Source organism: Poecile atricapillus, chromosome 4 (genome assembly GCF_030490865.1).
Source record: "Poecile atricapillus isolate bPoeAtr1 chromosome 4, bPoeAtr1.hap1, whole genome shotgun sequence".
In the NCBI taxonomy this organism is placed as follows: Eukaryota; Metazoa; Chordata; class Aves; order Passeriformes; family Paridae; genus Poecile; species Poecile atricapillus.
In genome coordinates this window covers 49,100,661-49,116,043 of record NC_081252.1, presented here as the reverse complement: position 1 = coordinate 49,116,043, position 15,383 = coordinate 49,100,661, and the positions used below count along the sequence as shown (strand labels likewise).

Here is a 15,383-nt window from a genome sequence, read left to right as displayed (position 1 = left end):
AGACAGCCTAAACTGAACTTTGCCTAGGGCACTCCTGGGCAGTGTACCTAGTAAAAAGAAAAGCAGTACAAAGAGTTCTTATTTGAATGAAAGAAAAATACTTCAAAACATATTTATGTATGTACTTTGTTTTCAATGATAACAGTTAATCCAATGGGATTATTCATTTGCTTCAAGGGTAAGCAGCTGGAGAAAAGAGGAGCAAAGCAAAGCAATGAAAAAAAAAGTGCATTTCAAGGAAAGCAGTGGCATACTTGTTGCTATGTGTACATTATTTAAAATGTACATTTATAATTTAAACGATCATAATCATCTGCAACATTCTAGCATTGAAAACTTTTTTACAAAAGGCAATTGCACAAAAGGCACACATGCAAGTGCATGCAATCATTATTGCCACACACCCAATTTCCCCACTTCTTGATTAATGCTATTGACAGACATTCGAAAGGCCACACAAGAGAGAACACACCCAGACCAGTGCTTCAGCAGGAGTCCATGCTCTATCAAGGCACTCACTCCAGAAGAAACTGATGCTGGGGTAATGTGGACTCTCTGGTGTCCAAAATACATTGATTATGACCAAAACTTCTTCTGTGGTTAGAGATTCACAGCAGCCCTCACCAGCTTTGTCTGATGTCCAAGCAGGGAATAGGTCCCCCATAGCCATAATGGAACTCTGCTACAAAATCAACCACCCAGAGGCAGAAATTCTTTGGAAACCAGGTTTAATTTGTTGCAGAATAATTATTTCATTAGTTCAGTAAAAGGGCTTGATTCTGAAATGTTTTTATGTTTGGCAGACATAATGAAAATTCATTAACCTGTTGCAATATGCTTGAATTGTTGGGGTGGGAGGACAGATATATTTGATACTTTCACTCAGTAAAAGTACTTTTTATCAGTACTTTTACTTTGCCAGGCTATTGGAAAAATGTACCAAAATATGAAAACAAAATCAACAGTCTCTAGCTTGGATCCACTAAACAGTGCAATTGAACTAATCTTCTCATTATGCAATATTCCCTAGTTTTAACTCAAATTTCAGACAAAAAAAAGTTATGAAGCAGCTCCTAGTTTTATTTTATTGATCTTACAGCAATATGTAATTTTAGTTTTTTATTTTCAGTTCTGGAGTGAAATATAAGAATTGAATGAAGACCAAGAAGAAAAAAAACATAATGAATCCAAGTTTTCAACACCAAACTTTAAGGAGTTCACAAGTCATAAAAAGCAGAATTCTGGGCTGGACACCTACTCTGTCTTTAAAATACTCTGCATCAAGTTTTCCTCAGTTTATGCACCCAGAGAGTTTCAAGAACATCCACTGGGTGAAGCAAACAGAGGATTAGAAATCTTTAAGTGCTGCAGTTTGGTATGCAAGAAATTAGACTTTATTAGACTACAGAAGTTGTGGCCCTGGTTAGGAGCAGACCAGATCAATGAGCTAAATCAAGTAGCTCCTGCTATGAGAAAGGTAAATGGTCTACTAGTCCTGTGGACAGCTTCATCTTCAAGTAGTCTCTTCCATGTGCAGGACTCCACTAAACTGGACGGTGCAGAACGGCCATTTATCTTCATTTAAACACTCTAGGAAGAGGAAGCTAGAAACTTGTTTAAAGTCAGATCACACAATTTGCAAATGCTCATACATTTTCATTAATGTCATTACACCTGCATTTATTGTCCTTGTACTGAACTCTGTACTTTATAATTGACCAGTTGACCTCTTTGACAACAGTAGTGACCTCTGAAAGCATTTGGAGATGTGTCCACCATTCTTTTATTAGTATTGTTCCACGACAAATTAAAATTACTCTCAACATTTTTATGTTTTATTTCTTCTCTTAATGTATTTGACATTAACATTTTTGAGTAACTGACCGGATGAGAACTTACAAAGATCTATATAGAATAAAACATATTTTAAGCCACACAACTGTCAACTATGCGCTCATGGCCTAAATACAATATCCACGCAAATTACGCAGTTGTATAGATTCCCGACTCTATGAATTTTTTAAAAATGGATTAGATATCCATCAGAAGCTTATAGTGTTTTAAGAGTGCTCTGAATCACGTTGATGTATTGATTTAAAATATAAATCCACATTAATCTGAAGTAATTGACTATCTACATTAATAATAATGTTCAATTTTCATGAGGGAAGAGAATGGTTCTTGTGCCAAGACAAATGAAATTTATTACTTGCAACTACCGAGGTAGAGATGAAAATCATTATTAAAAAGTATAAAGAGGCTTTTGACAGAATATCTGTTAAAGTTTCTCTGGGTAACTCTGGAAGAAAGAATCCATTTATTAAAAAATTTACAAGAAAATGAGAACATAAAAGGACATTGTGATTGGCATCACAACCTAATTTACTTCTAATGTATTATCAAGATACTTCTTGACTTCTTGATCAATGTAACGCTCTACTGTGTGTTCTCCTCCATATTTTTATAGAACATGCTACAGCTGTCAAAATCCTGAACTAAAATTTCAAAAGCTTACAGAAGCATTCATCTGTCAGAAGATGAATGGCCATTTGTATACCTAGAAACTCATAGGATTTAACTTTTTTTCATTTTCTTTTTTTTTTCTTTATTCTTATCTTTATGGTTTTACCTCCACAAAGAAAAGTGTATGATATTTAATGGGTTATATTTGATTAACAGAGTGCTGAATCCATCATGCCAGGATTTCATGCTGTTAATTAAATGTGGCTGCAATTCATCCAAGTGTTATTAGGTGCTCTGCTTAACAGGAAATTAAGGTCTTATTGTTTAAGTTAATTTACTAACAGCCCTAATTTTTAGTTCATATGTGTGTATGATTCAACATGTGTAAATTTCTCATAGAAGAGTTGGATACTTCATACCTTTGTGTTATGTTTCAAAATATGCTTTCAGACTCCATCCATAAAACAGCATCTGGTTACTGTTCTATGAAGGACATGTTTATTTTCTGTTGAAAGGAATATTTTAGATGAGATGTTGGCATGGTGTGGGATTGTTTATCCCAGTGACAATCATATTATTTGAAAATAATAAACCAGTATAAAGTCAATATAAACCTGAGAAATTTGATCTTCAGTTAAAAAAAATCAAGAATAAACTCTTTTACCTATTTTCTTCCTAGAAAAGATTACAGTACTGCTTTTTAAAACCAAGTAATTACATCATACTGTTAGAGACACCAGCCATATTTAGGGCTTAATGTTCTTTACTAGAACTGATGAAATCTTGAGTCATTGTCTGTTTGAGCACCCAAATATCCTGGCATTGGTACAAGACTCTTAATGGGCTCCCCAAAACATCTGGGAGAAAAGCAGCTCTGCAAGAACATTTTAACTAACTGATGTCTTCTACTTAATGTATTTCTATGGTTCTATTTTAAAACTGAATGTTTCAAGCTGTTGCTTACTAAATAGCATTTCTGCATGAAACTCTGCTACCTCTGCTGCTTCAAAGAGTTTTCAGGACAATGCTACTAGGTTTATGCTTCCCTGCACAGAGGTCTGAGTTTACTGGCATAGCTACAAAACCATGGGAATAACTAGCCATAATTAAGAGCCAGATCCTCTATAAAGGCCAGTTGGGAAAGAAACCTGAAAAAAAATCATTAGCAAATCACAGGGAAAAAATTATGATCATTCAGAACTAGCTTTCTGAAGTCAGCTTTTGAAACTGCTGTGTGCAGCTAGGTCACTGTAGAATGTCATCCGTATTTTCTAGTTTACACTCTAAAATCTCATGTGTGATGTTAAAAAAGTGGTCTGGAGACTCGTATTTTCTAGTTTACACTCTAAAATCTCATGTGTGATGTTAAAAAAGTGGTCTGGAGACTCGTATTTTCTAGTTTACACTCTAAAATCTCATGTGTGATGTTAAAAGAGTGGTCTGGAGACTCAAAGCCATGAAGAATATTTAATAGTGTAAAATAAACCAGTTGTTAACAGAGAAAACTGTACCTGGCTGAAACCTCAAAGAGCAACAACAGCCATTGGAAAGTAAAGCCTATTGTACATTACATTTTTCAGTCTATAGGGATTCTTTGAAGCTCTGAGAAATTATTCTTCATGTTGCATTTTCTTTCACATTGTTTTGTGACATTGTCATACAAGGAACAATGGGAAAGGTGCTTCCAGCAAACACTACTTTGTAAGGTGTGCCAAGAACTAAGAGAAAGATCAAATGTACATCTTCTAGAGGGCTTCAACATGCAGATCACGATGAAGTCCCACCTAAACATGGTAGCTATTCTACTGTGCCTGTAATGACTAGTCTGAAGCCCACCAGAATCAAAGAAAATTTTGCCATTGACTTAATGCATTTTGGATCAAGCCTCAAATAATCACGCTACATGCATATACTAATGCCCAATCATAGATCCAAAGCAGTAGAGGGGCCAATCACAAATACTGTTTCTAAAGCTGGTGAATAGATTTTTACCAAAATAGTGTGACTGAGAAACAATGAAGATTAAAGAGATTTATCCTTTTAGGGTCTGCCACTACATCTGTTAAAGTTAATATCCTGGGTACAGTAAAGAAAACCATATGGAAAAAATTTCAAGGGAAAAATAGGGGGGAAAAAAGGTAAAGAAATAATTAATATTTAGCAGAAGAGCCTAAGACACTTCCCCAGTGACTACTGCTTCCTTTGTATACCACTGTGAGCCTGGGTTAGGGGTTGTGTGGCTTTCACAATCATCTGTAATTCATTTATTTGCCAGTTATGCGTAAACCCCAGTTAAATCTGGATGTAAATTCCTTTGTGGTCCTTGTAACAATTAATTTAGTTTGTTCTGATTTATGTCTATAAGATTCAGGGGTGGTATTATCTAAGGTGGGGATGGCTGGCTGGGATGTTGGGTGTCCCCTAAGTAGTTCCTGGTCCACAGTTAGTGTATCCTTGCTGGCTGTGTGAGTTACAGCTCAGATGTTGCCTTTCAGACCCTTACTATTTGGGCTTATACTGTCGCAGCTAAGGTGGATCTGAAATCTGCTATGTTGTAACAGAGGATGGGTGAATAAAGAATCAAAAGAATCAAGAGCAATAGTCAATTATAAATTGTTGTGTTTCCTATGAAAACATTACCCATTAAAACCATCATTGCGCCTTTATACCTATATACTCAGAGGGGTTGTTTAATGCAGCATTTGAGAATACAATAAAGGATATTGCAGAAGAATATTAATACCTCCCTCAAAACATTCTTGTGGAAACTCACAGTATGATCAAACAGTGAAAAAATGAAAATCTGATTCAAGAGAGATCAGATCTATGCACCACTTCTGTCTTAGCTCCATCAAGATGCCAGTGACACCTCACTTGCCCTCCAGGTAGTTTCTCTGATACCAGCTGAACCTCTAATAAGGGAAAATCTCATTGAAAATTATTCCAGAGCTACAAGTATTTTTCTGAAGGTATTTTTGTGTGTACTTTTGTTGCTTCAGAACTGAAAAAAAATATTGAAGAATCTGAGATGCAACATGAGCTACAGACAGGCGGAGCCAAAATTGGCTTCCTAATGAGGAGTCTGGCACTGAGTATGAGCACTGAAACCTCCACCCATGGCACTGTTAACGCCGGTGGTGATGAACTGAAGCCTGGGGTATCAGCCTTGACAATTCTGCCAACATCTGACCGACAGAGAGCGACAGTGAAGTGCAAGCCAATTTGTACAGCAGTCTCATATTCAAAGCGTGGCCAATCATCAAAACTGTGGGCAGAAACCTCAGCATCCCTGTGCCTCAGATATCCTCTGGAAAGTCTCCATAAGAAGGCATTTTCCTGATATGCAGATGTCTTGATCTGGAAGTGAGCATCTTGCTCTTTTCCTAAAATAAGGATTTAGAGCTAAGAGATTAAATTTATCCCTAAAACCCATACTTATAAAACTGCAGCTTAGAGTAACTTTACTCTCCCAAATCAGAGGTGGAAATTAATCTATATATCTAAAAATCACAACTGTGTTTCCAAATACAGTTTAGGACCAAAAGAAAGCATAATAAATCAAAACCTATTTTTTTTCAACCCTTTCCCACTTGTCAACCCAATATGCTTAGTACCTATAACAGAGGATGGTTCTCCCTAACTTTACATCATTTTAATTGATTCCATTTTGTTTCACATCATGAAAGCACCATGTAGACCTATGTTACTAAATTATCCTAATATTGCCAATTTTTAAAAAATTCACAGATTCTAAATCTTGCCTTCACTTTAGCACTCAGTTTCATTCCAAGATAACATTTCTTTCTATGTTCCATTGAGATCACAAGAATGAAAACCTCAGTAAGGTATTCAGATATACTAAGGTTGAAGATAAGAACTAGAAGAGGATAACTAAACTTCTATAAGCAGCCAGAAACTAGTCCAAAGGGCAAAACTCTAACACAGGCTGCCATGGATACCGGAATTAGAAGAGCACCCAACTCCAGCAACTTCACCCACACACTTGCAGAATGGCAGAAACAACCAAAATTTCTGCAAATTTGTATGTCTAATATGAAAGACTTCACACACGTGCAAACATTCTGGGGATGGTGCCCAGGCTGCACCTGCCCTCTGACGACTCTTCTGGAAGTGAGTTCACTTTCTGTTTATAAGGAATGGCATAAGGTAATTTTCTCCTGAACGCTATTAATAGCCAAAAAGCTATTACTGGAGGAACATTGGTGACAGCCATAATGCTAGCTAATTCCTTTATAAATTTTCAGCCCTTTCATCTACGGATAAAAAGAATCGCGTTGACAGCTCTCTTTTTTTGGTAAATCGCTTCTAGTGTGATTGCTTTGGTCCTTCCCCGCTCGTTGTCCCCTCCTCCGGCCGGGGGACAGCTCGGGCGGGGTCCCGAAGCACCTCCGGGACTTGGCCGCGGTACCGGGCCCGGCTGGGAGCGCCCCGCTGCCGCACGGAGGGCGGGGAGATCCGCGGCCCGGCCTCTCCCGGCGCCGGCGGCCCAAGTTTTAACGGCGGCTGCCCGGGGCGGAGGGAAGTGTCCGGGAGGGAGCGGGCTGGGAGCCGGCCATGCCTGCCCCGCGCCCCGCGGCCGTGCGCGGCCGGAGCGCAGCCCCCGCCGTGCTGCCCCGTGGCGGCTGCGGGGCGCGGGGGGCCGCTGCCCGGCGCTGAGCGGCCCCGCGGGTGCCATGTCCTCGCTGGTGAAGGAGGACCTGACCAAGAGGCTGTTCGGCCCCCGGCGGCAGAGGCTGCACGAGTTCATCGAGGTGGAGGGCGCGGGCGCCCAGCGCTACTACCTGTGCGCCGCAGGTACGGGGCAGCCGCCGGGCCGGGCCGGGCCGGGCTCCGGCGGCTCTGCGAGGGGAGGTGGGAGCGGGGGGATGCGGGGAGCGGAGCCGGGGCTCAGCGCTCCCGGCCCGTCCCCTCGGCGGAGCACGGAGCGCAGCTCTCTGCTCCCGCAGCGCCAGCAGCCCCGGTACGGCATTGTGTCCCGGGTCTCGTTCCCGCCGGCTCCGGTTTGGACGGCAGCGGAGAATCGCGGCATCTGCCCCGCAGCTGCGGCAGCGCCCTGGCCGTGGCAGTGCTGCGAGCGCCTGAACTGCTCCGGAAAGAGCAAACCCTTACAGTAGTTCTAATCAGGTTTTCTACAGAAAACTTCAACAGTGCATTAACATTGCAGGAAACATTTATAAATTTTTTGCAGTATCCCTCGTCTTGGTCTAATGTTTGGCATGTTGTCCCTATTACACTTTGAACAACAAATTAGACTTGTGCTTTAAATAAATACACATTGGAGTTAGTAATTAGCACAAACTTCGATTAGAACAAGATTGCTTTAAGTGGTAATTATGTGGCTATTTTCTAAATTTCTTTTCAAGTGAGTCATCTATTTCATATAGGTTTCAGAAAAGCTGGTTTGTGTGTGTGTTTTTGTCTGTGTAGGGCTTTTTAATAATTATTTCAAACCACTGAAAAATACTAAAAGGAGAAATGTCATCTGTAAGCAGTTAGGTTGAAGTGAATGATTCTTTCAGTCTGTTTCCTCTTCAGGTTCCAAATACATATAATCTGTAGAAATAATCTGTGTACTTGAGACATAGATGGCATCCAGTATTCTATGTTCATTATCTTTTCTAAACAACTGAAGTCCTTAGAATACATGAGCTGTTTTACTGATTATTGGAAACTCTGAGCCAGCTATGTTCCCTGTACTCCTTTAATTTTAGTAGAACAAGCATTGTATGTTAGAACTGTAAAAATAGTTTTAAGGAATTAATTCCTGAATATCATAGGGCTTCTAAACATACAGAAATGCCAATCTCATTCATAGTTTATGAAACTATCAGTAGAAGTATTTTTAGTTGCATGTTGGAGATCTATAAGCAGTTCACTGTTGTGAAACATCCAAAAAGGAGAAATAACATTATGCACCTTTAAAATCTTTACTAAAAATTTACCAAAAATTTCTTTTTCAGGTAGAGGAGAACACACCATTAAATAAGCCTCTAATCAGATTGGAAGTCTTTAAAGACATAAAGGAAAACTCATGTAGAGTATTCAGAGTAGGATCTCTCCACTATCAATATTAAACTCTCTTAATATATTCAGGCACAGTCGAGTAAGCGGTGAGTAGAGTGGAAATCTGATTCTGAAAGATGGGTTGCATCCAGCTGCCAGCAACTACTGTGTTCTACTGTGATTCTCTAGGAGCAAAACACATTATCTAAAATTTTATCCCTGCAAATGCAACATCTGTGTGTTTCTGTTGATTTCAAATTACCATTAAAAAAAGAAAAAATCAGTCAAATTATAGGCAAAACTTAAGAGGTGCCTTTTGAAATGTGTGTTATAAAAAAATCCTGTTGTGAGTAACTGAGTAATCTTTTTTTTTTTTTTTGCCATATGGCCAACACTATTTCCTTTCCTTTTCACAACAGCAAGTCCCAGTTCTTGCACCAAGGTGACAGTATCCTTTCACAAAACAGATTATAAGCCCTGGAAGAATGTAGAACTGAAATGCAACCCCATTCAGGGATTTTCACAACCCAGTATTGATGTACCCAAGAAAGAATGGTGGGGAGAACATTTTATCCTCCTACAGAGACATTGGAAAAGGTGTTTAGCCCATGAAAGGCTTTAAGAAATACTTTGTCCTCCATGAAGGTATTGCCATAGCTGTGCCCTCCTCAAGCAAAGCTTTTAGTGCCTAATAGAATGACATGGTAGATCTGAGCTCATGCTCTCTATAAAAATAATATGATTTTTTTGCCTCTTTTAACTGAGTGCAAGATCAAGCATTATGTAAAATGCAGGAAAACTATTTTTTTTTTTTTCTTAACTGAAAATAACCCACCCAAACATCTGAGTTCACCTGTGCTCTGTCCTTATGTCATAGGATTTCTGTTGTCAGAGGGGTGGAGCAGTGGCAGTGTGGGGCCCCTAAGACATCCCTTTGTATTTTTGAGAGGACTGGGGCTTGGGCTTGCTTCCTTTAGTTTTATCTCTGAGGGAGGGACAACATATTCCCTTACAAGCTAGCAAACCAACAAACAAAATGGGTGAAACTGAAAGTATGAAGAGGACTTCCTAGGATTAATCTTCTAGATTTGCTTGCAAATTAAACCCATTGTAATTTTTCCACGGAAGATAACACAGTTGTAGTCTTTTGGTTAAAAATGATTGAGTAACTATGATTCATAGGACCAGGAAGCTATAAGCTGAGAGAAATTATGATCAATTTCTATATTTTCCAGTTTTTCTTTGCAATGGCAAGAAGGAGTATCACCAACATATATACTTTGTTGTTATTTAATAACCATTTTCTTATAAACAGGTGAGAAGAAGAGATTTTTTAACAGGAGGAAGGTAAAACTGAAAAAGTTTCAAAATGGGACTTCAAAAATTCAGGCAGTATTTAGAAATAAAAGCATTTTGCTCCTGTGTTCCTAGCCTTGTGCTGTGAAGTCTAAATGCTCCTGCCAAGTGTAGGTGGCTTCTTGACCATAACTTGGGCTACCAGATAGCTTGGGAATGTGGCCTGCCCTGCAGCCATCAGCAGCTGGATGTGCAGGAGATTGTTCAAGCTCTGGTACTTTTCACACTCATAATGGTCTGTTACAGAAATCCAGGCTCCACCTCAGCACTCAAGGTAATCAATTAATAATGGTAGTTATTGCAAAGAGAAATCTTCATGCTCTTTTTAATCTAATTTCCTGCCTAAGTTGGAAAATACTAATTTCTTTAAATTTAGCACTGGACAACTTGAAGCTTTAAGAAAAAATGTCAATGTTAATTTCATTTACATATTATATAGGGAGTTTTACTTAAAAAAAGTGTTGGCTTCATTAGAGAACTTCATTCACAGACTGGAAAGTATAGCACAAGTCATGTAACAGAACCTTGATGGAGGTTTTGCAATTTTCTAACTGCAGCACCACAAAAAGTCTCCCTCTTGAAGTAAGTAGGGTGATGCAGACCCAGTGCCAGAATGAGGATTTCATGGAAGTGCTAGTGAATTCACACAAAAGCCTTTTGAACAGAGAAGACTCTTTCTTCACAGGGTGGGTAAGGTAAATCCTAAATTTACTAAAATATGACAGGTTTCATAGACTGACAACACTGCACTATTCCTAAATATGTGCAAAATAAAGCTATCAAGTCCAGTATAGCCCTATACAGCCCTGCCTGTCATGGTTTAATTATTGCAACTTTGGGAAGTACTTACATGTCTAAACTACTTTTTTCTTGCAGTAACTAAAAATAAAGAAGTAGAAATATGTATGGTTAAACATTGGCGAGTGGACCGAGAGGAGAAATACGAAATAGTTGAAAAGTGGTTTTTGAAAGATCTTGAGATGATTGATGGAAAAGAAGCAGATACAGTAAGTGTTACATTATGTGTGGATTATGTACATAGAGAATATTTTTCTTGTTTTGCAAGTCGGGATACAAGTCTTAAAATGTATTGTCTGAAAAACAGTTATGCTACTAAGGAATTTTGTCTTTATTGCATGTGAGAGGCTCCACATCGCATTTGTACTGTTGGAGGGGGAGAGGAAGGCAATATTTTTTTGTTTGTTAGTTTATTATTATAACCTTCATCTCTCTGATTGATATCTGAGGCAGAAGCTGGGTGTTTTCTAATTTGGTCATCATAACTGGTAACAAAATTCTCCATCTGCATCTTCCAGTGTAAACTGCAGTTACTGTAATAGATTTTAGAGCGTATTTGAAAACAAAATTTCATTGAACATTTTTATGGAGACTTTCTTCTGAAGTGTTGTGCTAAAATATTCTTCAGAAATTATTCAGCCTTTCACAACTGGGATGACAAAAGTCTGTCTCATTTTTGATTAAAGAAAAACCTAAATGAACCTCAGACTCATGGGGTAATTAACGCTGCTATAAATATTCATAATAGGTATTCATATCCATAGAATTTAAAAGAATTTATCTGTTGCTAGGATTAATTGTGTCAAAGAGCCAGAAAGCACAAAGAAATACAACTGAGGCAGGAAGAGCAATCAATATACTTCTCCCACAGAGATAGACAGTTATAGTACAAGGCAAGTGCTTTTCATATACTGTGTTTTAGGCAACATAACAAATTGATTCAGTTCAAAATGAGACTGTACAATCCCAATAAAGTACAGTGTATTGCTTGAGCAAACGTAGAAAGTTTTACTCAGAAAAAAATCCCAATGACAAAGAATTACAGCTGCTACTTTTTAAAGTTTTAAAAGACTGTTTAAGATGAATAACAGAGGTATGTCAAGTCCTTTAGAGCCCATTATACTGAGAAAAAGCCCTGCGGGCAGCTGTGCAGAGAACAACAGATTGCAATTCTAACACTGTAATGCATGTAGTAATTTCATTCTCTCTCAATTTTTATTTTTTTTTATTTTTAGGATAATCCATATTTTGATATGCATTTCAACAAAGTCTACAATATGGAAGCATATAGTTGTGCATCTAAATATACCTTTGCTCGAACACTAAACAAACTGAATGCGATGTACCTTAAGAAGGACTTCAAGATTGTGAACTTTGATGACACCTATCTAAATGATGATTCAATCTGGTCATCCAGTAATAGAGATTTCTTAGTAGTTATGAGGGTTTGCTTCTATGCTTCCAACCTTCTATGCCTCTCCCTCTGTCGTTTCTCCTAAAGATGTATTTTCTAACATTAAGGTGACTGATTGACTTTCACTGACCAGCATTTCATAAACCATCTGATCAAAAAGTTAGTAAGTGGTATGCAGTGTCTCCTCTTTAATTTTACATGTAAGTAAAAAGTGGAGCATACTTTTTACATAAATAGTTGATAATTCATTTATATATATATTAAGAGTTCCTCACTCTAGCAAATACTAATACATACAAGAGACTGGAAACATAGAACCAGTAATTATCATGGTCAGTGGGGATTGCTTATGTAAGCAGAGCTCAGCATTTGCTTATATGTTCATGGAGATATAAATTACTTTCATTATTAGCTTGAAATACTTTTGCAGCATTAAGAGCATTAACAGTTTATGTTTTGGAAGTAGGAAAAAAAAGTATTCAGTTGAGTTCTGTATGAGAATGATACACATTTCCATTTCCAACTGTGTTGAAACACAGAATTCCATTAAAGAGATCATATCTACATCCTTTCAAGAATCCAATTCTCATCCTGATGGATAGGAGTACTGCATTCAGGTACCATGGGACCAACTTTTCACCTATACAACTATATTGTTTTTCCCACAGAACATTTAGTACTCCCTTTGGCCTTGACATTATTTGTGATATTGTCTTAGAAAACAAATGTTCTTAAGCAACATTGCTTTATTTGTCAGACCTTTCAGAACTTCCGTATCACTAATGTCTCCTTTCTTGCCCTTCATTGCTTATGAACAGGTGTAGCTAGGGAACAGAAATTGTCTCTATCTCTGAACCAAAATATAAGAAAATACTACGTAAACAGTAGTTGTTCACTACTACAATTACTTTGTAGGCAAGTGATAGAGTTTTCAAAATTCATAGAATATTGATAATTATTTTCACCAGTTTCTAGCAAGGTGTAAGCATATTCAGTGCACTACATAAAGGCACATTAGTACTTAGAGCTACATTTGCTATGCGGTGGAGTCTACTTGAGGGGTTTGGAACAGCTCACAAAATGTAGCAGCTGAACTTGTGATAGCAGTATGCTATGGTAGAAACAGAGGAGAAATGGCAGCTGTGTTGAACAGTAGCTGAAGAGGAACAATGTTAATTAGAAGCATACTGTTCCTGCCCAATGTCAGTCAGCCAACTTAGCTGGCTGTTCATCCCATGGTAAATAAAATAATGCCAACCTGTTGTAGGGAGAAGATTGCAACACCAACCCAAAAGAATATCCATTCAGAGAAGCTTCTGGTCAGAATGTCCTGCAGGAGAAAACTAATTTTCTCCTTTGGCAGCCACGAGAGTTCAGGAAGGCAGGCTGGGGACTAGACCGGGTATGGACCTGGAGCTGAGTGATGTCAGCTCCCAGTAAATCAGAGTTTGTGTCCTCTCTCAGCACCTGCCATCTCTAAAATGGGATAGCTGTGCAAGGGTGCTGTGCTGTACTGTGCCTTGTACTTTGCTTTTGTCTTTCATGTGAACTCCCATCTTTGAAAATATTTGTGTAAATACGTTGTATTCCAAATTGAAATAACATCAAGTTAAGTGAGAATATATTTGAAAACCTGTAAAATGTACAGCTTTCTACTTTAAATGTTATCTTATTGCATGTACATAGGAAAGCCCATATCTTTGATTAGTTCGTATTAGTAAATTTTTATTCTAGGCATATATTGCAAATTACATTGGTTCTAACACAGATCTTTAATTATTACTGTATAGTAAGACAGCTGTGAGGGCAGTTTATGTGGGTAACACAAATCATCTGGCATTTTTAAGGACTTAGGTCTTAAATTTGCCACCTAAGTGCTGTTAGAGAGAAGAATTGTAATTTTAGTGATTGGTTGCAGAATGTAATTGTTCTTTTGAGAATGTCTTTGGGATAATGCTGTGCAAGTAGCTGTGTTGTGATGTTTGATTATTATCTGCAAGAACTATTTGCCCAACATCAAGGTTCCGCAAAACCATCTTATATAGAAAGTATAATTCATGCTACTGTTATCTATGATACATTGTCGTGTTTGAATTGTGTATTGGTTGCTGAGGTCACAATGTTTTCCACAATATCTACGAGTTCTGTGCTTAACAGGCACAAGGAAATGTTTCTGGGTGGAAAAGCTTTCATCATTCATCTTGTAATTGTAATAAACATAGAACTCTAAAAATGAGCACTTCAGAGCATTCTTTTGAAATAAAGTACATGCATACTGAATTCTTGCCCAATAATTGTCTGTGTCATTTCAGAAATTGATGATAGATAAAAAGTTACTATAATGTTCAACCATATTTAATGGACTTTCATCAGTAGTTTATACATTTTTATTCTTCTACTATACAAACATGTAATGGACTATATTGGAAGACATAAACCTTCATTTTATGTGGAAGAACATGCAATTAAAATCTCTCTGGAAATTCTTCTGTCTGATAATATCATATTTCAGACATTCTTAACTGATCAGTCAGTCTGAGCAAAAGGAATGGAAAAACCAGGGACAATGTAAATTACTTCAGTTCCTATCAAAAGGAAGAGTAGTTTAAAAGATCTTTGTGGACCTAATCTAGGGATTCCTTACTTTAATGCAATTCTCTATAAGATGTCAACTACCCAGGCACTGTAATTGCCTGTAAGTGCTGTGGGAAGTCTCAGGGACACTGTCACTTTGTGGTGAGCATAGCACAGCTGCACCACAGGACACAGAGAATATGCTAAATTATGAATGGAAAAGACTCAATAGCCTAAATAGCTCATCTTTCCGTTAATGTGGAATTCTTTCCTACATCACACTTCCTGACCTTAGATAAATGGAATGTAGTTTGAAATAAAGTATCTGGGGATTCATCTAGTTATCCTGGAAGAATTCTACAAAATTTGAATAGGAAGAAACTTACAGGAGTAAAGGATTAACACAAATGCATCTGTAGCATTCTTTTAAAAGGTTTCAATTACATGATGGAAAGAATACATGAGATTGAGGATATAATGCAGATTTTCTTCAAAAGGCAGGAACAGCTATTAGCCAAGTCTGTTCCTGAGAGAAGAAAATGAAGGAGAGTGATCATAAGCAAACAGAAATTCATGCTCACATAACAGGCAGAAGGGAAGCAGAAGCTGTCATAAAAGATAGGTGGCGTTTTTTTATATATATATATTTTCAAACACTCAAGCCAACATCAGAATTAAGAATATGGGAAAACGTAGAATTTATTTAAATTTTATTTATTTAAAGCAGAAATTCTCCTCTTCTACCACGGATAAC

The 15,383-nt window shown here is 37.8% G+C and overlaps 1 protein-coding gene across 3 annotated transcripts; it reads left to right on the top strand.

Moving 5' to 3' along the window:
- The first annotated feature begins 6,962 nt into the window (after positions 1 to 6,962).
- Positions 6,963 to 14,335, top strand: EXOC1L (exocyst complex component 1 like). 3 transcript variants are annotated; one of them, XM_058838205.1, is made up of 4 exons: positions 7,167 to 7,278; positions 8,445 to 8,594; positions 10,720 to 10,850; positions 11,877 to 14,335. In XM_058838205.1, the coding sequence occupies exons 3-4, from the start codon at positions 10,749 to 10,751 to the stop codon at positions 12,138 to 12,140; spliced, it is 366 nt and encodes a 121-aa protein (XP_058694188.1). In that variant the 5' UTR covers positions 7,167 to 7,278; positions 8,445 to 8,594; positions 10,720 to 10,748; the 3' UTR covers positions 12,141 to 14,335. The 3 variants fall into 3 exon arrangements, with proteins under 3 accessions (XP_058694187.1, XP_058694188.1, XP_058694189.1); XM_058838204.1 differs by lacking the exon at positions 8,445 to 8,594 and having other exon boundaries at positions 6,963 to 7,278; XM_058838206.1 differs by lacking the exons at positions 7,167 to 7,278; positions 8,445 to 8,594 and adding an exon at positions 10,512 to 10,538.
- Positions 14,336 to 15,383: the final 1,048 nt, after the last annotated feature.

Excerpts from the sequence above, each read along its gene's own strand:
- EXOC1L (XM_058838204.1), top strand. The coding sequence starts at position 7,158 with ATGTCCTCGCTGGTGAAGGAGGACCTGACCAAGAGGCTGTTCGGCCCC. Across the intron at positions 7,279-10,719 it reads CTACTACCTGTGCGCCGCAG|TAACTAAAAATAAAGAAGTA; the intron begins GTACGGGGCAGC and ends TTTTTCTTGCAG. Across the intron at positions 10,851-11,876 it reads ATGGAAAAGAAGCAGATACA|GATAATCCATATTTTGATAT; the intron begins GTAAGTGTTACA and ends TTTTATTTTTAG.